At 40.3% G+C, this 22,890-nt stretch overlaps 1 protein-coding gene across 1 annotated transcript; it reads left to right on the plus strand.

The window, feature by feature from the left end:
• On the plus strand, positions 7,264-8,241 carry LOC102182401 (olfactory receptor 52E4-like). The gene has a single exon (XM_005701484.2). The coding sequence runs from the start codon at positions 7,264-7,266 to the stop codon at positions 8,239-8,241; it is 978 nt and encodes a 325-aa protein (XP_005701541.2).

Here is a 22,890-nt window from a genome sequence, read left to right on the forward strand (position 1 = left end):
ACCACAGATAAAATAATGGGAAGCAGGACTAGGAAGAAATGATTATTTTTTTCTTGTTACCTGTCATTATAGCCTCTCAGGGCCAACTTGGGACAGTTGGAAAAATAAATGACTGAGCCCAGAATTTTTGCCTGTTATTAGAGCCACAGCAGCTGCCTGGTGCTTCAGCAGCGGCTGTGAGGCACTGGAGTGATTGTGAGGCGATATCTCATGTCCAAGGGCAAAGGAGAAGCCCTAGCAAAATGGTAGGAGGGGCAAAATCACAGTTAGAATCAAACCCCATACCCACCAGAGACGCTGAGAGCGCTCAAACATACCTGTATGTGTCAGGACTCAGAGACCTCACAGAGACTGAGACAGAACTGTGTGTGAGTGTCTCCTGAAGAGGTATGGGTCAGCAGTGGACTGCTGCAGGGGCAGGGGCTCTGGTGCAGCAGACCTGGGCATGGCAAAAGCCCTCTTGGAGGAGTTGCCATTAATTCCACCATAGAGCTGCTAGAACTTACATAGGACTGAGGAAACAGACTCTTGGAGGGACAAACAGAAACGTTTGTGCACCAGGACCCAGGAGAAAGGAGCAGTGACCCCACAAGAGACCAACCCTGACTTGCCCATGAGTGTCCAGGAGCCTCTGGTGGAGGCTTGGGTTGGTGGTGGCCTGATGCAGGGTTGGGGGCACTGAGTGAAGCAGAGCGTGCATGGGACATTTTAAAGGAGGTCGCCATTATCTTCATTACCCGCACTATTTGCCCCCCTCAGGTCAAATAACAGGGAGGGAACGCAGCCCAACCCTTCAACAAAAAATTGGATTAAAGGTTTACTTAGCATGGCCCTGACCGTCAGAACAAGACCCAGTTTCCCCCTCAGTCAGTCTCTCCCATCAGGAAGCTTACATAAGCCTCTTATCCTTCTTCATCAGGGGGCAGACAGAATGAAAACCACCATTACAGAAAACTAACCAATTTAATCACAAGGACCACAGCCTTGTCTAACTCAATAAAACTATGAGCCATGCCATGTAGGGTCACCCAAGATGGACGGGTTATGGTGGAGAGTTCTGACAAAACGTGGTCCACTGGAGAAGGGAATGGCAAGCCACTTTAGTATTCTTGCCTTGAGAACCCCATGAACAGTATGAAAAGGCAAAAAGACAGCACACTGAAATATGGAGTCACCAGGTCGGTAGGCACCCAGTATGCTACTGGAGATCAGTGGAGAAATAATCTAAGAAAGAATGAAGAGACAGAGCCAAAGCAAAAACAACACCCAGTTGTGGATGTGACAGGTGATGGAAGCAAGTTCCGATGCTGTAAAGAGCAATACTGCATAGAAACCTGGAATGTTAGGTCCATGAATCAAAGCAAATTGGAAGTGATCAAACAGGAGATGGCAAGAGTGAACATGAACATTTTAGGAATCAGCGAACTAAAATGGACTGGAATGGGTGAATTTAACTCAGATGACCATTATATCTACTACTGTGGGCAAGAATCCCTTAGAAGAAATGAAGTAGCCATCATAGTCAACAAATGAGTCTGAAATGAAGGACTTGGGCGCAATCTCAAAAATGACAGAATGATCTCTGTTCCTTTCCAAGGCAAACCATTCAATATCACGGTAATCTAAGTCTATGCCCCGACCAGTAAAGCTGAAGAAGCTGTAGTTGAATGGTTCTATGAAGACCTACAAGACCTTTTAGAACTAACACCCAAAAAAGATGTCCTTTTCATTACAGAGGACTGGAATGCAAAAGTAGGAAGTCAAGAAACACCTGGAGTAACAGGCAAATTTGGCCATGGAGTACAGAATGAAGCAGGGCAATGGCGAATAGAGTTTTGCCAAGAGAATGCACTGGTCATAGCAAGCACCCTCTTCCAATAACAGAAGAGAAGACTCTACACATGGACATCACCAGGTGGTCAATATCGAAATGAGATTGATTATATTCTTTAGAGCCAAAAATGAAGAGGCTCTATACAGTCAGCAAAAACAAGACTGGGAGCTGACTGTGGCTCAGATCATGAACTCCTTATTACCAAATTCAGAACTAAATTGAAGAAAGTAGGGAAAACACTAGACCATTCGGATATGACCTAAATCAAATCCCTTACGATTAGACAGTCGAAGTGAGAAATAGATTTAAGGGACTAGATCTCATAGAGTGCCTGATGAACTATGGACGGAGGTTCGTGGCATTGTGCAGGAGACAGGGATCAAGACCAAGCCCAAGAAAAAGAAATGCGAAAAAGGAAATGGCTGTCTGAGGAGGCCTTACAAATAGTTGTGAAAAGAAGAGAAGGGAAAAGCAAAAGAGAAAAAGAAGATACATCCATTTGAATGCAGAGTTCCAAAGAATAGCAAGGAGAGATAAGAAAGCCTTCCTCAGTGATCAGTGCAAAGAAATAGCGGAAAGCAATAGAATAGGAAACACTAGAGAGCTCTTCAAGAAATTGGAGATATGAAGGGAACATTTCATGCAAAAATAGGCTCGATAAAGGACAGAAATGGTATGGACCTAACAGAAGCAGAAGATATTAAGAAGAGGTAACAAAAATACTCAGAAGAACTATACCAAAAAAAAAAAAAATCTTCATGACCCAGATAATCATGATGGTGTGATCACTCACCTAGAGCCAGACATCCCGGAATGCGAAGTCAAGTGAGCCTTAGGAAGCATCACTATGAACAAAGCTAGCGGAAGTGATGGAATTCCAGTTGAGCTATTTCAAATTTTAAAAGATGATGCTGTGAAAATGTTGCACTCAATATGCCAGGAAATGTGGAAAACTCAAGTGGCTACAGGACCGGAAAAGGTCAGTTTTCATTCCAATCCCAAAGAAAGGCAATGCCAAAGATTGCTCAAACTACCACACAATTACACTCATCTCACACACTAGTAAATTAGTGCTCAAAATTCTCCAAGCCAGGCTTCAATATTATGTCAACTATGAATTTCCAGATGTTCAAGCAGGATTTAGAAAAGATAGAGGAACTAGATATCAAATTGCCAACATCTGTTGGATCATGGCAATGAGCTCTCGAAAAAGGAGGAGGGTTCCAGGAAAACATCTACTGATGCTTTATTGACTATGCCAAAACTTTTGACTGTGTAGATCACAACAAACTCTGGAAAATTCTTCAAGAAATGGGAATAACAGACCACCAGACCTGCCTCCTGAGAAATCTGTATGCAGGTCAGGAAGCAACAGTTAGAACTGGACATGGAACACTAGACTGTTTCCAAATAGGGAAAGGAGTACATCAAGGCTGTATCTTGTCACCCTGCTTATTTAACTTAGATGCAAAGTACATCATGAGAAATGCTGGACTTTATGAAGCACAAGCTGAAATCAAGATTGCCAGGAGAAATATCAATAACCTCAGATATGCAGATGACAACCACCTTATGGCACAAAGCAAAGAACTAAAAAGCCTTTTGATGAAAGTGAAGGAGGAGAGTGGAAAAGTTGGGTTAAAACTCCACATTCAGAAAACAAAGGTCATGGCATCTGGTCCCATCACTTCACGGGAAACAGATGGGGAAAGAATAGAAACAGTGACAGACTTTATTTTTCGGGGCTCCAAAATCACTGCAGATGGTGACTGCAGCCATGATATTATAAGATGCTTGCTCCTTGGCAGAAAAGTTATGACCAACCTAGACAGCATATTAAAAAGCAGAGATATTGCTTTGCCAACAAATGTCTGTCTAGTCAAAGCTATGGTTTTTCCAGTAGTCACGTATGGGTAAGAGAGTTGGATTATAAAGAAAGCTGAGCACCGAAGAATTGATGCTTTTGAACTGTGGTGTTGGAGAAGGCTCTTGAGAGTTCCTTGGACTGCAAGGAGATCCAACCAGTCCATCGTAAAGGAAATCAGTCCTGAATATTCATTGGAAGGACTGATGCTAAAGCTGAAGCTCCAATACTTTGGCCACCTCATGCAAAGAACTGACCCATTGGAAAAGATCCTGATGCTGGGAAAGGTTGAAAGTGCAAGGAGAAGGAGACAACAGGTGATAAGGTCGTTAGATGGCATCACTGACTCAATGGACATGAGTTTGAGTAAACTCTGGGAGTTGGTGATGGACAGGGAGGCTTGGCATGCTGTAGTCCATGCGGTTGCAAAGAGTCAGACATGATTGAGTGACTGAACTGAAGTGTACTGAAGAGCCACAGCTTCTGCAGGGGAATCTGTGTGGATGTGTCTATGAGCAGGTGCATCTATGTTCATATTGATGTACTCTTTCTGTTAATATATCGATTGACCCAGCACTTTATTTTGGCACTCACGTTCCTCTGCCACTGTTTCACTCTTATTGACACTGACCCTGAACAAAGTCGCCCTACAGAGCCTGCCTGCAGGAAGAGCTTGCACTACATCACGTTTTAAGTCTAGCTCTCTGAGTCCTATTCCTGTTTAGTTTTTGCAAAATTTTGTGGTGGTTTTGTTCTGCCTTGTGCATTTTGCAATGGTCTTGGCAGCATACTTTTTGATGAACTTTAATACTTTGCTTCCTCTGGACTCATGAGAAAAGAAACGTTGGCCAAATCTGGATCCAGTGCTTGAGAGCATATAAACAGGCCAGCAAAGATGTATCTGCTGAGGGACACAACCACACAGCTTCCACTGCAGAAAGTTGGGACTCTAATAACACGAGAGACTATAAGGGCTGGGGAAAGGTGAGTTGCAGAAAATGACCTGGGGAGTGTCCATAGAAAAGCCATTGACCTGCAAAAAGGTTAGCGTGAAAGTCAGGATATCAACAACAGGGGTTGACCTCTTGCATTTGTGAGCACAACTCCTCCAGCTGTGGAGTAAATCTCTCCTGGCTCTCCTACCTACACATGTATGGGAATGAGGGCCATTGGGATACCAAAACTGCAAAGCCCTAATCTAGTTCTAGATTAAGTTTTAGCTTCACATCCTGTCTCTCAGGCTCCTCCAGGAATGGAAAACACTAGAAGCTTCCCAGAATCCCTTGAATCAACCAGGTTTATCTACTGGGAGCACAAGGCAACCTCCAGAGTCAATGTTACACATAATAGTAGTGATGAATAGTGATTATGTTTGGGGAATCAGAGAGTTTAAAAAAGAGCTAATTCTGGGCATTATGGGGGACTTTACTTAGGTCACTTAAAGAGCCACACCATGAAGAAAGCTTGAAGGTGAAGAGTGGAGAAATGCAGGACAATGAATGTGCTCTCCAAGAGGCAAATGGATGTTTGCTAAGATATGCCTACATACCTGTGTACACACTCACATGTCCATATTAGAAGACAGTGTGTGGGACTAGTTTTCCACTCTGTTATTGCCTTGCGTTCAGGTAAGTGGTTCTAGGTGAGTAAGGGCCACATTCTGGTGGCCTCATCTCTGAGCATCAGGTGATCAGAATCTCATCCCCTATTTCCTTCTTATTCATTATTGCACATTTCTAGTCACTAGAGTCCCTTTGAGTCCCATATGAACAGTAAATCTGTATTTTTAAAATAACTGTGGATTGCTTTCCTGTATGAAAGTGATACATGTTCTTAAAAAATTTTCCTCATTAATAAATGTATATATTCCTTATCTGCATCATAAGTTTTCCTTTTCTTCCTTTTTAACAATACTTTTTTTAAAAAAATTAAAGTGTAGTTGACTTACAATATTATATTAGCTTCAGGTTTATAGTTTAGTTATCCAATTTTTTGTAGATTACAAACATAAGTTTATTATAATATTATTGATTATATTCCCTGTTCTAGGCATTACATCCTTGTGACTTATTTATTTTATAACAGGTAATTTGCACCTTTTAGTCCCCTTCACATTTTTCATCTATTCTTCCACCTTCCCCTCTGGCAACAGTTTGTTCTCTGTATCTTTGAGACTATTTCTTGCTTTTTTTTTTTTTTAGATTCCTCATATGAGTGAAAATATACAAATAGATTCCAAATAAAAGTGAAAAAGAAAATATAGTTTTCTTTCCCTGTCCGACCTATTTCACTTAGCAAAAAACCCTCTGAGTCTATCCACATTGTCCCAAATGGCAAGATTTTTTTATGGTTGAATAATATTACACTGTACATATAACATCATAAATGTATATATTTAAATTTTTGAATAGGAAATTATATTATAAGCCTAAGTTTTATTATTTTTCAAAAACTTTTGTTGACCTATTTGATCTTGTTTGCTGATAGGGTTTTGTAATATTTTATTAATTTCTCATTGAATTTATTTTTGTTTCACATATTTTAAGTTATAGTCTTTAAGTAAAAATATATTAAAAATAGATGTAATATATTCTTAAAAATTAGCATATTCTGATAATAAACAATGAATCAATCTGTCCTTAATAAAATAGTTATGATAAAACATATTCTCTTAGATATTAATTTTATGCCACGTTATTACTATTCTAATACTACAGTGTGCTACTATATTATATTGATTATATATATCATGATATCAGAATTATTTTTTATGCTACTTTAAATCCACCTTTTTTCTCATTTATTATCACTTTTTATTTGGAGTCCCGGGTTGTTCTTTTAGACTGCAACATAGAGGGGGAATCAGGAGCATGAAGTCAATAGCAGTATTAGCATATCAAGGTGTTACTACAAATTATAACTTATCTGAATACAGTCTAGAAAACAGGGGAGTCAGTGCTTCATAGGATATTTTCAACTATAACAGTCTAAATTTCTTGCCAGATGGACACATGTGGGCTTGCAGGAAAACCCAAACTGTGCTGAATCTTCAGTGTTGAACTTTGGAAAACACTGTGGAAACCTACAATTCTGATCAAATGGAAGTCAAACAGTCTGTGGTGGTTTTGAAAATATTCTCTTTTTTTCAGTTTTATTGAGATTTAGTTGATATACAGCACCTGTATAAGTTTAAAGAGTATAGCATAATTTAACTTATATACCTCATGAAATGATTATCACACTAAGGTTTGTGAACATCCAACATCTCATGCATAAACAAAATTTTAAAGAAATAGAAAAAATATTTTTCCTTTTGATAAGAACTCTTAGGATTTACTCTTAACTGTCATACATATTTATCATTATTGCACATTACATCCCTAGTACTAATTATAACAGAAACTTTGTACCTTTTGATTGTCTTTGTCCAACCTCCCCCACGATTATTTTTGTGTATCTTAAAATTCCAACTTTTATTTCTACTTTGAAAATCTTGATTCTTTTTAAAGTCCAGGCTCAGCTGTTTCTGAATCGCTCTTTTCAGGTGCTCCACCAGGGGGCCAGCATGACTGACTGCAATGCCTCCCAGGGCCACCCCTCTTTCTTCCTTCTCCAAGGCATTCCTGGGATGGAGGACAAACACAAGTGGATCTCTATTCCTTTCGCTTCCATGTACTTTGTCACCATCCTGGGGAACTGCACCATCCTCTTCACCGTCTCCACAGAGTGCTCCCTGCATAAGCCCATGTTCCTGCTCCTTGGCATGCTGGCCCTCATGGACCTGGGCATGTCCACAACCACCATCCCCAAGGTGCTGTGCATCTTCTGGTTTGAGCAGACTGACATCAGCTTTGAGGGCTGCCTGGTCCAGCTGTTCTTCCTCCACTCCATCTCTGCCTTGCAGTCTGCCATCCTCATGTCCATGGCCTTTGACCGCTATGTGGCCATCTGTGAGCCCCTGCGCTATGCCACCATCCTTTCCAACAGCCGCATCGGGCTCATCGGCCTTGTGAGTTTAGTGAGAGCTGTCCTGCTCATTCTCCCCATGCCCATCCTCCTCCAGAAGATGCCCTTTCATGCCAAGCATGTCATCCCCACCACCTACTGTGAGCACATGGCTGTGGTGAAGATGGTGTGTGTGGACACCACGGTCAACAGGGTGTATGGTCTGGTGGTGGCCTTGTTGGTTGTTGGGGTAGACATCTCAGCTATTGCCTCATCTTATGTGCTGATCATCCGGGCTGTAATGTGGCTCTCTTCTATGAAAGCTCACCAAAAAGCAGTAAATACCTGCACCACACATATCTGTGTCATGCTTACCTCTTATACTCCCTCCCTGTTTTCTTTTCTCACTCATCACTTTGGGCAGGGAATCCCACCTCATGTGCACACAATTCTTGGCAGCCTCTACTTCCTTGTACCTCCAATGATCAACCCTATTATTTATGCAGTGAAAACCAAAGAGTTTCGGGACAAATTGACAAAATATGGGTGCTGGAGGAAGGAGCCCATAAATATTACCTATGGTCAGAAACCTGTCTGATTATCTGGCACTGCTGGTTATAGGAAAATAAAAAATATCAACATAAATGAAGTTCCTTGAGGAATTAGCTCATGGAAGAAATATGTCATATTACAAATTATCTGCCAAAATTCTTAAATTGAGAGTCTAAGATACAGGAGAACTTACTCTCACTATTTCCAAAGCAAGGCTACAGTCTCACATTAAATGAAAAAATCACATATTCTCTCCATCCTGACACGGCAATTGGGAAAACTGAATGTGACGATGTACATAAGAGAACTTTGAACAACACACACTAAATGCAAATAACATGAGGTGGAATGTTTCCAAATAAAGAGAATATTGGTAGAAGAGAATAGTGGTAGAACTTGTCTACCACTTTGCCAGGAGAAGGAAAGGGCAAACCACTCCAGTTTTCTTGCTTGGGAAATCCCATGGACAGAGGAGCCTGGCATGCTGCAGTCCATAAGGTCACAAAGAGTAAGACATGACTTAGTGACTAAAACAAAAACAACCACTTTGCCAAGGCTGGTCAAGTTGTGTGGGAAGAGGTTAAGATTATTTGAGGGTGAATGAGCAGGTCAGGGAAAGTACACTAATTTATTATACCTGCTGCAGGAGACTTAATGTTTGGTTTATAGAACTTGCTTTTTTGTAGAACTAGGGGGAATATGGACAAGAAACATAATTCTCAATTCCTAGAGAAATTCCAGTGGAAAAGGAGAAATGGGAAGCTCCTAAGCTTAAAAAGGTGGATATGCCTTTAAACTAATTTCACATTTAAAAAAATTCTTGTTGTCAACCCTCTTGCTTGTCTCTACTAATTCCAGTGTTTCTTAAGAATCTCTTACTGAGAAAATTTTGAGAATATTTTCTTACTGCTTGTAGTTATAAGTCAGTTTTATACTGGAAGTCATTGGCTATAGACCTGTGAAAGACAATTTCTCTGGCAACATGGAAACAAGTTCTCGCACAGTTTGTAGAGCTCAGATCTTGTGCCTAAACTTAAGAATTCATAAAGTTCAGAGGATATTATCACTTTCAGACAATGATTTAGGATATAGTGCAAATCTTTCAAGATGTATGAAGTCCCCAAATTCTAGGGTTGGTCATTATATTGTAGAACTAATATTTAAAGACAAAGTTCAGTGAAAAGACACCCTTGAAGCCACATAGCTATCATTTAAAGGAGACTTTTTTTTGGGGGGGGGCATGCCTCGCAGCATGTGGGATCTTAGTTTTCTGACCAAAGATTGAACCCATACCCTCCGCAGTGGATGCGCAGAACCCTAACCAACAGATCACCAGGGAATTCCCTAAAAGGAGACTCTTAAAACACTAATCTAGAGAGAAATAAATGATACTCCTCCAGAGAGTGATACCAGCTGTAATAAATACTAATAAATTATTTATTGAACAATTATACATATTGTTCTTTGAACAATTCATTATATTGTTCAATCCAGTATATTGAACAATTCATTAACAAGGGCTGTGAAAGATGGAATATTTCAAAGCTTGAAATAATGGGCACAACCTTCAGGAGGAAAAAAATATGAGGCTTACTAGGAAATATTTCTTCTACAAATGGAGAACTAGAGATGAAGGAAAGCTTACAGGAGAAAAAATGGTTGAGGTGCAGAGTACTGCCCATCTGACACCACAAACTTGAAGATTAAACACACACATGCACAAATTACTCAGCATAATATTTTATGATTAAACATTTAATTGACAAATAAGTAGCAGTTTGTGAAGGACCCTGAGGCACTCATTAGCTGGAGGGGCTGTGGCAGCACAAAACTTAATTTTGCTGAGATCTCTGTCTGATTTAATGAGTTACAGAAGCAGAGATCTGCATAATAAAATATTGCTTATCTCTCATATTTATTTTCTTCCTTTTGCTTTATGACTGGATATTTTATAAAAATAAGAAGTCTGTTTTTACTGAAATTATGAGCAAAACATTTATTAACTTGGGAATAAAATGCATATTGGGAAAATCGTGGCAGGAAAGCTGTCAACAGCAGATGATTCTGAGAAAACAGAGAGCTGAGAAACTCAGAAAAAGAAGCAAGTCTGACTCGATCTGTGTTTTTTCTCTTGGCCTGTTTTCTTCTTATTTAAGAGTGTTTTATTGTTTCTACTGTAAGATCAGCTTGATTCATCTCCTGTAAACTTGCTAACAAGATAGTATATGACATAGATATAAACTATTATTTTTCTCATGTCTATAGAATTGTTTCTAGCCATGCAAAGCTAGAAAAATGTTCACATGTTTTGTATCATGGTCAAGTTTAAATCGCTTTCTGTCTGCTAGGTATTCGGATTTGAGTTAATACAGAGATGACTACCCTTCTATCATCTCCATTTTATGGAGAACTTAAGGTAAAGAATCTGCCTGCAATGCAAGAGACTTCAATCCCTGGTATGGGAAGATCCGCTGGAGGAAGAAATGGCAACCCACTCCAGTATTCTTGCCTGGAGAATCCTATGGAGAGGGTTCTGGTGGGCTACAGGCCATGGAGTCACAAAGTCAGACACAATTGAGCAACTAAACAGCAAATATGCCTAGCAATAGTCTCAAGCTCCTAAAATATAAACAATTAGAAAATAATTATATAATAGTAAATATATAAATAAGTATCTCGTAATAAATTTTCATGGAGGCAACACCTGACTAGACTTTCAGGTATTGGAGCAAAAGATTTTGTAACATTGGGGAATATAAATCTAGATTCCCCAGAAAACAGGCCTGAGACAAAAGCTTGCATACTGGCAGCTCATTTAGGTATGTAGTCACAAAATATGGGCCTTTGTAAAATAGAGTGAAACAGGAAAGAGGAAAAGCCAGGATTTTTTGGTCCTGTTGCACATTGTTAGTGGAGACTATTATCCAGCCCTGCCAGAACCATCTAAAGAGCCTTCTGAAATACATCAGAGTATTTCATCCCCAGGGGATGAAAAGACTTCTCCCAATGGCTCAAACAGGGTTCCTGGCCTGCCCAACAGGTGTTAACTCCAGGTACTTACACATGACAGCAGAGCTGTTTGCTAGGGTTATCCATGGACTTGGGGAAGCCCCATGGCAAGATGTTCCACATTACTAGGCATGACCTGAGCTTGACTGGCTGATTATACCTGCTAGGAACTGGTCACAGCAGCACTGCTTGAATGAATACAAGAGGATTGTGGATGGTGTGCAAGAACTGTCTAACGTAAAAATCTGCACGACCAAGGCCTCACAGGCTTCCCAGGTGGCACAGCAGTAAAGAATCTGCCTGCTAATGCAGGAGACACAAGAGATGCAGTTTCAATTCCTGGGTCAGAAAGATCCCCTGGAATAGGAAATAGCAACCCACCCCAGTATTCTTTCCTGGAAAACTCCATGACAGAGCAACTTGGTGGGCTACAGTCTATGGGGTCACAAAGAGTTGAACACAACTGAGCAAGTGAGCGTGCAGGCGGCCTCACCATAAGCTGTGAACTTTCTTTGAGATTAAGAAGGGCTCACACCTTGAGTTCATCCAACAGATTCATTATTTTAATTTTTCAACTTCAAATAAAATTTTATCTCATTAACATGGTTTAACATCCATAACTATAACTACTAAAAAGTATTCTTCTTAAAATATTTAAAAGTGTTCCTAGAAAGACAAGAGCTTCTATAGATGTGTATAGTTCTTCTCAATTCTTCTTTTTGTCTTCTCTTTTACATAGAATGAAATAAAGATTGCTACTTACTATTGTTGTTATTTCTATTTTTGTTGTTAAAATAATACATACACTTTGTAAAGCAAACAAATGTGATAAGATACACAATGAAGTGTAAAAGTCTTCCTTCTCCTTTTACATGAAACTGGTCCCTGGAAGTAAGCCCTTTAAATAGATTTTATGCATAATTAACTAACTGTAATTACTTTGCTATTTAAAGTAAGCATATAGATACAAGCATCTAGATATGATTCCTCTTTTCATAAATACAGTTCAGTCACTCAGTCGTGTCCAGCTCTTTGTGACCGCATGAATCACAGCACGCCAGGCCTCCCTGTCTATCACCATCTCCCAGAGTTCACTGAGACTCATGTCCATCAAGTCAGTGATGCCATCCAGCCATCTCATCCTCTGTTGTCCCCTTTTCCTCCTACCCCCAATCCCTCCCAGCATCAGAGTCTTTTCCAATGAGTCAACTCTTCACATGAGGTGGCCAAAGTACTGGAGTTTCAGCTTTAGCATCATTCCTTCCAAAGAAATCACAAGGCTGATCTCCTTCAGAATGGACTGGTTGGATCTCCTTGCAGTCCAAGGGACTCTCAAGAATCTTCTCCAACACCACCGTTCAAAAGCATCAATTCTTCATATTTATTTAACTTTGAACTTTTATGTGCAGCAGGATTTTAAAAACTTCTCTCTTTGTTGCCAATTGTGAATTCCCTTTTCTGCCTCTTGACAAGACCAAGGAGCATTTTTCTTTGTTTTCATTTGATTCATCGAGTCCTGAACTTTTCTACTTTGGCTCTTTGGTCAGCAACACTTCCCTATGTATAATTCATTCTTCTTCACCATACATGAGACAAAAACAGACCTACTTCAAATGAAAATTAAAGACAAATAAGGCTATATTCCCCTTCCCTTTGTATTATCAGGTTGCCAGTCACAGACTTCCTGTATTGAGCAGGACAATGTTTCCTCCACTGCTGCAGGGTTCTTTCACCTGAAGTGCTTCTTGTATTTTTTCTCCATTGAGAAATCTTTCCCAATTGGAGCTCATGCTCCATTTTGATAAAATAAAAATACCACTCCACATGCCTCTCCTGAGAATCTCCCATGTATATGCAGGAGAGCTGATTTCTTTGTTGGAAGCTTGGTGGTATTCTCTTCCTCCTATCCATTAGTGTCAAATGAAGCTTTCTAAGTTTACTGGTTTTAGTTTGTAGTTTAAAATAATAGTTTATTTCTGTTTGTGAGGTATTAAATTTCATATCATGTGACTGAATGTGTTTTTTCCAAATAAACCTATCATCAGTTTAACATAGATTTTTAGATAGGTTTTCTATGCCTTTACTTAAAATAATACTGCTCAGAAGTTCTTTTCTTAAAATGTTAGTCCCTGTTGTTCTTTTAATAAACCAACACATCTGAGAGTAATCTACCATATTCATAACTTCTCAGCTTTACTTTATTTAACTTTAGAGAAAAATATGTATTTATCTAGCCATGTATCTCATTGCATTCTTTGTTAACAACTCTATCAAAACATTTCAATATTCAATTCTGTGTCAATGATGTCTGCAGGTAGGTCTGTATATTTAGATCTAAATTTTGGAGTCTGATAATTTACATATGTGCAACTGACTGAGGGCCTATTATTCAGGTGGTGAATACTTCAGCTTCAGACAAACATTGTTTTATTTTTCTTTGTCTCTTCATTTGTTCACATTTATAAGGCTTTCAGTGATCAATGCAAAGAAATAGAGGAAAATAATAGAATGTGAAAGACTAGAGATCTCTTCAAGAAAATAAGAGACATCAAGGGAACATTTTTTGCAAATACAGGCACAATAAAGGACAGAAATGGTATGGACCTAACAGAAGCAGAAGATATTAAGAACAGGTGGCAAGAATACATAGAAGAACTATTCAAAAGAGATCTTCATGACCCAGATAACCACGATGGTGTGATTACTCACCTAGAGCCAGACATCCTGGAATGCAAAGTCACATGGGCCTTAGGAAGCATCACTACGAATGAAGCTAGAGGAGGTGATGGAATTCCAGTTGAGCTATTTCAAATCCTAAAAGATGATGCTCTGAAAGTACTGCACTCAATATGCCAGGAAATTTGGAAAATTCAGCAGTGGCCACAAGACTGGAAAAGGTCAGTTTTCATTCCAATCCCCCAAAAAAGGCAATGCCAAAAATGTTCAAACTACCACACAATTGCACTCATCTCACACACTAGCAAAGTAATGCTCAAAATTCTCCAAGCAAGGCTTCAATAGTACGTGAACTGACAACTAAAAAGCAAGAGAATTCCAGAAAAACTTCTGCTTCTCCTTTATTAATTATGTCAAAGCCTTTGACTGTGTGGATCACAGCAAACTGGAAAATTCTTCAAGAGATGGGGCTACCAGACCTCCTTACCTGCCTCTGGAGAAACCTGTATGCAGATTTAAAAAAGCTATAGTTAGAACTGGACATGGAACAAGAATGGTTCCAAATAGGGAAAGGGGTACGTCAAGGCTGTATATTGTCATTCTGCTTATTTAATTTCTATGCAGAGTACATCATGTAGAATGGATGATGGATGAAGCACAAGCTGGGATCAAGATAGCCTCAGATACGCAGATGATACCACCCTTATGGCAGAAACTGAAGAGGAACCAAAGAGCCTCTTGATGAAAGTGAAAGAGGAGAGTAAAAGAGTTGGCTTAAAACTCAACATTCAGAAAACTAAGATGATGGCATTTGATCCCATCACTTCATGGCAAATAGATGGGGAAACAATGGAAACAGTCACAGACTGTTTTTTAGGCTCCAAAATCACTGCAGATGGTGACTGCAGCAGTGAAATTAAAAGATGCTTGCTTCTTGGAAGAAAAGACACAGATGTGTATAGCGGACTTTTGGACTCAGAGGGAGAGGGTGGGATAATTTGGGAGAATGGCATTGAAACATGTATCCTATCATGTAAGAATCAAATCACCAGTCTATATCCGATGCAGGATACAGCATGCTTGGGGCTGGTGCACGGGGATGACCCAGAGGGATGTTGTGGGGAGGGAGGTGGGAGGGGGGTTCATGTTTGGGATCGCATGTACACCCGTGGTGGATTCATGTCAATGTATGGCAAAACCAATACAGTATTGTAAAGTAAAATAAAGTAAAAATAAAAATAAAAAAAAAAAGAGACAAAAACAAAACAAAAAAAAAGAAAAGCTATGACCTACCTAGACAGCATGTTGAAAAGCAGAGACATTACTTTGCCGACAAAGGCCAGTCTAGTCAAAGTCATGTATGAAAGTGAGAGCTGGACTATATAAAGAAGAATTGATACTTTTGTACTGTAGTGTTGGAGAAGATTCTTGACAGTCCCTTGGACTGCAAGGAGAACCAACCAGTCCATCCTAAAGGAAATCAGTTCTGAATATTCATTGGAAGGACTGATGCTGAAACTGAAACTCCAATACTTTGGCCACTTGATGCGAAGAACTGACTCATTGGAAAAGACCCTGATGCTGGGAAAGATTTAAGGCAGGAGAAGAAGGGGATGACAGGATCAGATAGTTGGATGGCATCACCGGCTCAATGGACATGAGTTTGAGGAAGCTCTGGAAGTTGGTGATGGACAGGGAAGCCTGGAGTGCTGCAGTCCATGGGGTCATAAAGAGTCAGACACAACTGAGTGACTAAGCTGAACTGAGCTGATAAAGATCTATCCAAACAGACGTCCTATTATAATTCTGGGAATTATTAGCAAGTTTTCAGAGTTTATATATTATAGCTCTATGGAAGAAGCTACAAATTTGATTCTTTGTCAAGAATGGGCAGAGGACCATAACTGAATATGTAAATATTAATTCAAATAGTTGATATCAGAAGAATAAGAGGAATATTCACATAGGTCATGCAAAACACTGCTGACCGCAATGAAAGAAAACCACATCAGAGTTTGGCAGATTTTGCGGTCTGTCAACATCAGTTGAACTGTTGTTGAGCTATTTCAGAAGTGGCCTGATTTCAGGGAAGTTCCACTGTGGATTTCTGAGCTATATACCTGGAATTTCATCAGAAAAAGTTTCAGTAATTGCTGATAGGTGAAAAATAAAAATGATTCCAATTTGAATTGTCTCCTTACCCTACATATTTGAAGAGTCTGCTCTTGCTTAAATATATTAATGGTAAAACCAATTAATTTTGTGTTTAAATAGTCCAAAGATATTATTTTTATATTTAATACCACAAAGCATCACAACAGTCTTGTCCACTATACTGTAACCAGATTGTGTTGTTTAGATAAATTGGAATCTTGAAAACTAGGATTAGGACATGAAAATCTGGATAGATGTTACAGCTCAGCAACCACCATAAATCTGTTCATAGAATATTCTAATTTTAGCTATTTACTAAATGAACTTAAGAAAAATGCATTTTAAGAAAAGGTGTCACTATATGTAACTTTGTTCTGTATTTTCCAAGTCTTCTGTAAATGTGTTATCATACTTTCATAACTTAAAAAATAAAAAAGAAAGGAAAAAGATAAGACAGGTATCTTTACATGTCTTCTATGGAAAAAAATGCATGCATTGGAAAACTAAACAAGAGATAACTTGTTGACAGCATTACAGATGAAAAACATAAATGATAACACATAAGTATGTTTTAAAAATTTGTTTATTTAATAATATCTCTTAGCAATCATTCCATATGAGCATAGGTAGACCTATTTTATTCCATTTCATGATTCTATAGCATTCCTGTAGATGTTTGTCAACGTTTATTTCAGCAGTCATCTATTGATAGACATATATTTGTTCCAGGATCTTGTTATGTATTGTGTTTTTAGAATTTTAAAGTGGCATATTTTGTTGCCATTAGCTGTTTGGTGGCTCAGCCATGTCTGACTCTTTGTGACCCCATGGACTGTAACCTGGCAGGCTCCTTTGTCCACGGGATTTCCTAGGCAGGAATACTGAAGTGGTTGCCATTTCCTTCTCCAGGGGATCTTCCCAGCCCAGGGTTGGAACCTTCAGCTCCTCCTGGGTAGGAGATAGACAGGCTCCAGGTTGAAAATTCCCAATCAGCCAGCCTCTTCTTCGCATTTCCTGAGATAAGAGATATGTGTGTTCCAGCTGAGGAATTTACAACCAGCTCCACATTTAGGAATGAAAGTAACAACAGTTCAGTTCAGTTCAAGTCAGTCACTCAGTCGTGTCTGACTCTGCGACCCCATGAATCGCAGCATGCCAGGCCTCCCTGTTCATCAGCATCTTCCGGAGTTCACTCAGACTCATGTCCATCGAGTCCGTGATGCCATCCAGGCAACTCATCCTCTGTCGTCCCCTTCTTCTCCTGCCCCCAATCCTTCCCAGCATCAGAGTCTTTTCCAATGAGTCAACTCTTCGCATGAGGTGGCCAAAGTACTGGAGTTTCAGCTTTAGCATCATTCCCTCCAAAGAAATCCCAAGGCTGATCTCCTTCAGAATGGACTGGTTGGATCTCCTTGCAGTCTAAGGGACTCTCAAGAGTCTTCTCCAGCACCACAGTTCAAAAGCATCAATTCTTCGGCGCTCAGCCTTCTTCACAGTCCAACTCTCACATCCATATATGACTACTGGGAAAACCATAGCCTTGACTAGATGGACCTTAGTCGGCAAAGTAATGTCTCTGCTTTTGAATATGCTATCTAGGTTGGTCATAACTTTTCTTCCAAGGAGCAAGGGTCTTTTAATTTCATGGCTGCAGTCACCATCTGCCATGATTCTGGAGCCCCCCAAAATGAAGTCTGACACTGTTTCCTCTCTTTCCCCATCTCTTTGCCATGAAGTGATGGGACCGGACGCCACGATCTTCGTTTTCTGAATGTTGAGCTTTAGGCCAACTTTTTTGCTCTCCTCTTTCACTTTCTTCAAGTGGCTTTTTAGCTCCTCTTCACTTTCTGCCATAAGGGTGGTGTCATCTGCATATCTGAGGTGATTAATATTTCTCCCGGCAATCTTGATTCCAGCTTGTGTTTCTTCCAGTCCAGCATTTCTCATGATGTACTCTGCATATAAGTTAAATAGGCAGGATGACAATATACAGCCTTGACGTACTTCTTTTCCTGTTTGGAACCAGTCTGTTGTTCCATGTCCAGTTCTAACTGTTGCTTCCTGACCTGCATACAGATTTCTCAAGAGGCAGGTCAGGTGGTCTGGTATTCCCATCTCTTTCAGAATTTTCCACACTTTATTGTGATCCACACAGTCAAAGGCTTTGGCATAGTCAATAAAGCAGAACAGGGTAAATAGCTAGTCTTTGTCTCTTGTTTACACCTCAGGGGAATAATCATGGCAAGGACAAAGAGGGGCACAGATTCTTCTGAGTAAAAGGTAAGGGAGACAGTATACATGCACAGAAAGGCTCCTTGGAGTCAAAAGCCAAGGCATAATGCCAGGCCATAATGAGTCTTGTTCCTGCCAGAAGCCTTCACTTCAAGATCCATCTTGGCTTTGGGGTGCATGTGCACCCTAAGAGAGAGTTCCAGGGCAGGGCAGGTGTGGAAAAAGAAACCAGATAACTGGCCTGAAGGAAGGCAAAGTCAGAAGAATTGCCTTATATTGTTGTAGCCATGTTCATTCCAGGAAACAAACACTCAGAAGGACAGTGCAGATAGTGGAATGCAGTTTATTATACTGGTGGGCCCAAGGCAAAGTCTCCTCTTAGCCAAGGACCCTGACCAGTTTTTGTGAAAACCTTATATACCCTAAGTGTATGTGCCCAAACCCACCTCTCCAAATTCCCTGAAACCAGTCTGAACAAAGGAAAAACAAATAGCAATAGCACTGAATGCTGTGGGAGTCAGCCCAGGCCTATGACAGTGGATGGTGCAGTGCTAAGTCATGTCCGACTCTTTGTGACCCCATGGACTGTAGTCTGCCAAGCTCCTCTGTTCATGGGAATCTCTGGGCAAGAATACTGGAGTGGTTTGCCATGCCCACCTCCAGGGGATCTTCCCAACCCAGGGATTGAATCCACGTCTCTTACATCTCCTGCATTGGCAGGTGGGTTCTTTTACCACTAGCGCCACCTGGGAAGCCCCATGGAAAAGAAAGATACAATCAAAGTTAACCCATGATTCAATGGCACCCCACTCCAGTATTCTTGCTTGGAAAATCCCATGGGTGGAGGAGCCTGGTAGGCTGCAGTCCATGGGGTTCTGAAGAGTTGGACAAGACTGAGCGACTTCACTTTCACTTTTCACTTTCATGCATTGGAGAAGGAAATGGCAACCCACTCCAGTGTTCTTGGCTGGAGAATCCCAGGGACGGGGGATCCTGGTGTGTGGCCATCTATGGGGTCGCACAGAGTTGGACACGACTGAAGCGACTGAGCAGCAGCAGTAGCAACAAGCCTAAGTAGTTAACAATGGAGAGTTATCAGTAGGCCTGTGGTCATACCCCAATAAGCATAATAGAATTTATGATTGTATTTGATTACACAGATAATTAAGGTATTTTTTTAGGCTACAGAGAGTCTAGGTACAAGCCCTGGGACTCTTCCATTTGGGGGGGGGTTCTGGTTTTCCAGTTGGTATGTTGCTTCCATAGATACTGGGCATATAGCTCAAAGTCCACAGTCCGGCCCAAGATGGAGGCCTGCTTTCAAGATGGAGCCTGTTCTGTCTGTTTCCTCCTTCAATATAAAAGAGTTAACTGTCTCTTTGCTATGCTCTTCCTCACTAGAGGGGACACCTACACCCTTTCTCTCCAGGTATGCATCTCTGCCTTGCTTCTACCTCACCTAAACAAACTGCTTCTCTGTGTGCTCTCCTACTTGCTGTTGCGCTGTATCTCTTATAATAAACTTTGTACCAGCATTTACAGTTTCTGTCTTCATGATAAATGCATTTTTCTCTGGGGGCAAAGATCCAGGGAAAATTAGCATCTAGCTTCCAGCCCTTGTTGGTTTGGTGGCTAGGATTCCTGGTTTTCATCCAGGTGGACCCAGGTTCAACAGCTGGGCAAGGATTTAAGATCTCGCTTCTTGCCGCCACTCACTGCTGCCTCACAGAGATCACTGCCACATCTCCTACATTGCAGATGGATTCTTTTTCCGCTGAGCCACCACAGCACTGTTGTGTACAAGGGCTATGTGAGTTAGACTATTATCATCTGAAGCATGGCCTTATTCAAAGATCTATTGGGAGAGTAGCACTGAAACATATACATTACCGTAAAATAGAAAGCCAACGGGAATTTGCAGTATGACGCAGGGAGCTCATCCTAATGCTTTGTGACAACCCAGAGAGGTGGGGTGGAGGGGAAGGTTGGTGGGAAGGTTGAAAGGGAAGGAACATATGTATGCATACCTGTTGCAAGGAAAAGTCAGTTCAGACTCCAAGTTGGAACAGTTTCTTTGACTTGCTTTTGTTATTATAGTCATATATAATGACTTTCCTCAGAGAATCCTGCCCCTATGCCTTGGTGTTAAGCTTAAGAGCCTTGGTTCAGGACTTTGTCCACCTATGGATGTCAGGAAGGAAGAAATTCACACATCTCCTGCCTAAAGCTTGCCATTCAGGAGATATTTGCAAGATTCAAGGCCTTTTTACTTTGTTTCCTCACCTCCCTCCCATCTCTGATCATAAAGAAAGAGCACTTCTAGACCTCAATAAGATGGTTTTTTGCGACATTAATCAGCTGGCTCAGGATGAAGTAGTATTCCTTGCCTCAATATTTCATCTCTGATTCAATTCATTGGCCTCTTATGTGATGAGCAGAGTGAGCTTAGTCTTGTTGATACCTATGACTGATTCTTTTAATGTATTGCAGAACCCAGTACAACACTGTAAACAATTATCTTCCAATTAAAAATAAATATTTTTTAAAAGAAATAGCAAACAAGTCTATATTAAAAAGCTAAAGCTCTATCTGTAGGCATCCACCAAATAGAGGTTAAGTCATACAAAACCAACATTACATAAAAACTGGGAATGGTCAAAATTATCCCTTTTCCCCTGAGAGTTACTTTTCAGGTTATGTTGTTCTTTGAATGAATCCAGCCCAGTGGGATACTCTAATGAGCTAGTTTTTTTTTTTTTTTTTAACCTTCCCTCTTTCTTTGATCTCTATAGAATCAGGCTGTGCCTAAGTTCTTGGATGATGAAATCATAGAGTCCAAAATTTTGCTTATATTGTGTCAGAGCCTTAGTCCATGTAGAAAGGACGCTATATGTTATGCCCCAAGAAAAAGAAACAGGAGGAGACCCAGGCTGGAAGAGATCCCTTTCCTTTGACTATGGCAGAAAAGAAAAATAGTGTTCTATGAAACATGAAATAGGCAGACTCAAATTGTGACTTTGGAATGACAATCTCTGGTTATCAGAAGAAACGAAGCTGGTAAGACTATGGGAAAACTTTTTCAGGTAAGTTCTGATGTAAATCATTAGAACTACTCCTAAATCCCTTTCTTTTAATCAGATTGTCTTCTGTAAGTGCCTTCCATCTGCAGCACCCACTACTTTGAACTGGCCATTCATCTGCTAGTCACTTAGCAACCTCTACCCCAGATATCTGAAAGTAGTGCCTCACTTCAGAAAAGTAAACAGGTTTACAGGGTATATAGGAGGTAACAGAATAAAAGTTTCAAGAATCAGATGGCTTTCAAATAATGTAGAAATGTATTTATATATGAGCATGTAGGGCTGATTTATAAGTCCCAGCTCATTGTTATCATACAGTCAGTAAATTGTGTCTGACTCTTTGTGAGCCCATGAACTGCAGCATACCAGGCTTCCCTGTTCTCCATTAACTCTCAGAGTTTGCTCTAACTCATGTCTATTGAGTCGGTGATGCCATCCAACCATCTTATCCTCTGTTGGCCCTTCTCTTGCCATTAATCTTTCCCAACATCAGGGTCTTCTCCAATAAGTCGGCTATTCTCATCAGGTGGCCAAAGTATTGGAGCTTCAGCTTCAGCATCAATGCTACCAATGCATATTCAGAACTGATTTCCTTTAGGATTGACTGTTTTGATCTCCTTGCAGACCAAGAGACCTTCAAGAGTCTTCTCCAGTACCACAATTTGAAAGCATCAGTTCTTTAGTGCTCAGCCTTCTTTATGATCCAACTCTCACACCCATAGACAACTACTGGAAAAGCCATAGTTTTGGCTCATAATATACTTAATAAGTATTGCTTAAGTAGAGAAATTGCTTAAGAAAATGAAACTTAGCTTAAATGCTACGCAATAGGGCAGAGATATGGACAGAAGCATGATGTGGTTTCCCTGGTAGCTCAGTTGGTAAAGAATCTGCCCACAATGCAGGAGACCAGAGTTTGATCCCTGGGTCAGGAAGATCCCCCAAAGAAAGAAATGGCAACCCACTCCAGTACTCTTGCCTGGAAAATATTATGGACAGAGAAGCCTGGCAGGTTAGAGTCCATGAGGTTGCAAGGACCCAACTTAGCGACTAAACTCACCCCATGATGTGAGCAACAGCAGGAAAGGGAAGGTAACTATGAGGTGAGGATAATTCTTGAGTTTTCAGGAAAAAATGAAAGAAATTTTAGGTAAATTTTAGGAAAGCATTTTAGGTAATAGGAACTATCAGTCATAGATCCACTTCTAACCTTGTCTCCAGAACTCCACTCACTTGATAGCAAGATCACACTGAATTTCTCACTATTCCTTAATATACCTAAGTTTCCTAGGAATCAGAAGCCTACAAACTTTTCAGATTCTCCTAATATGCAACCAAGACTGGGAACCACTCTTTTGACTCTATGAAGTATGAAAATAAGCCAGGAGAGGGAATAGAGAAAAATGGCTGCTTTAGAAGATGATATACAGTTATTGTGATAAAAACAGAAGTTTAATAAACCAGTTTTTTGTTTTTTTTGTTTTTTTTTTTTTGCAGACCTACATAAGGGTAGGCAGTGGGTCATGTGAAAGTACACAGAGAAG

The sequence above is a fragment of the Capra hircus genome, chromosome 15 (assembly GCF_001704415.2).
Source record: "Capra hircus breed San Clemente chromosome 15, ASM170441v1, whole genome shotgun sequence".
NCBI lineage: Eukaryota > Metazoa > Chordata > Mammalia > Artiodactyla > Bovidae > Capra > Capra hircus.

Coding starts and splice junctions, on each gene's coding strand:
- LOC102182401 (XM_005701484.2), top strand. CDS start 7,264: ATGACTGACTGCAATGCCTCCCAGGGCCACCCCTCTTTCTTCCTTCTC.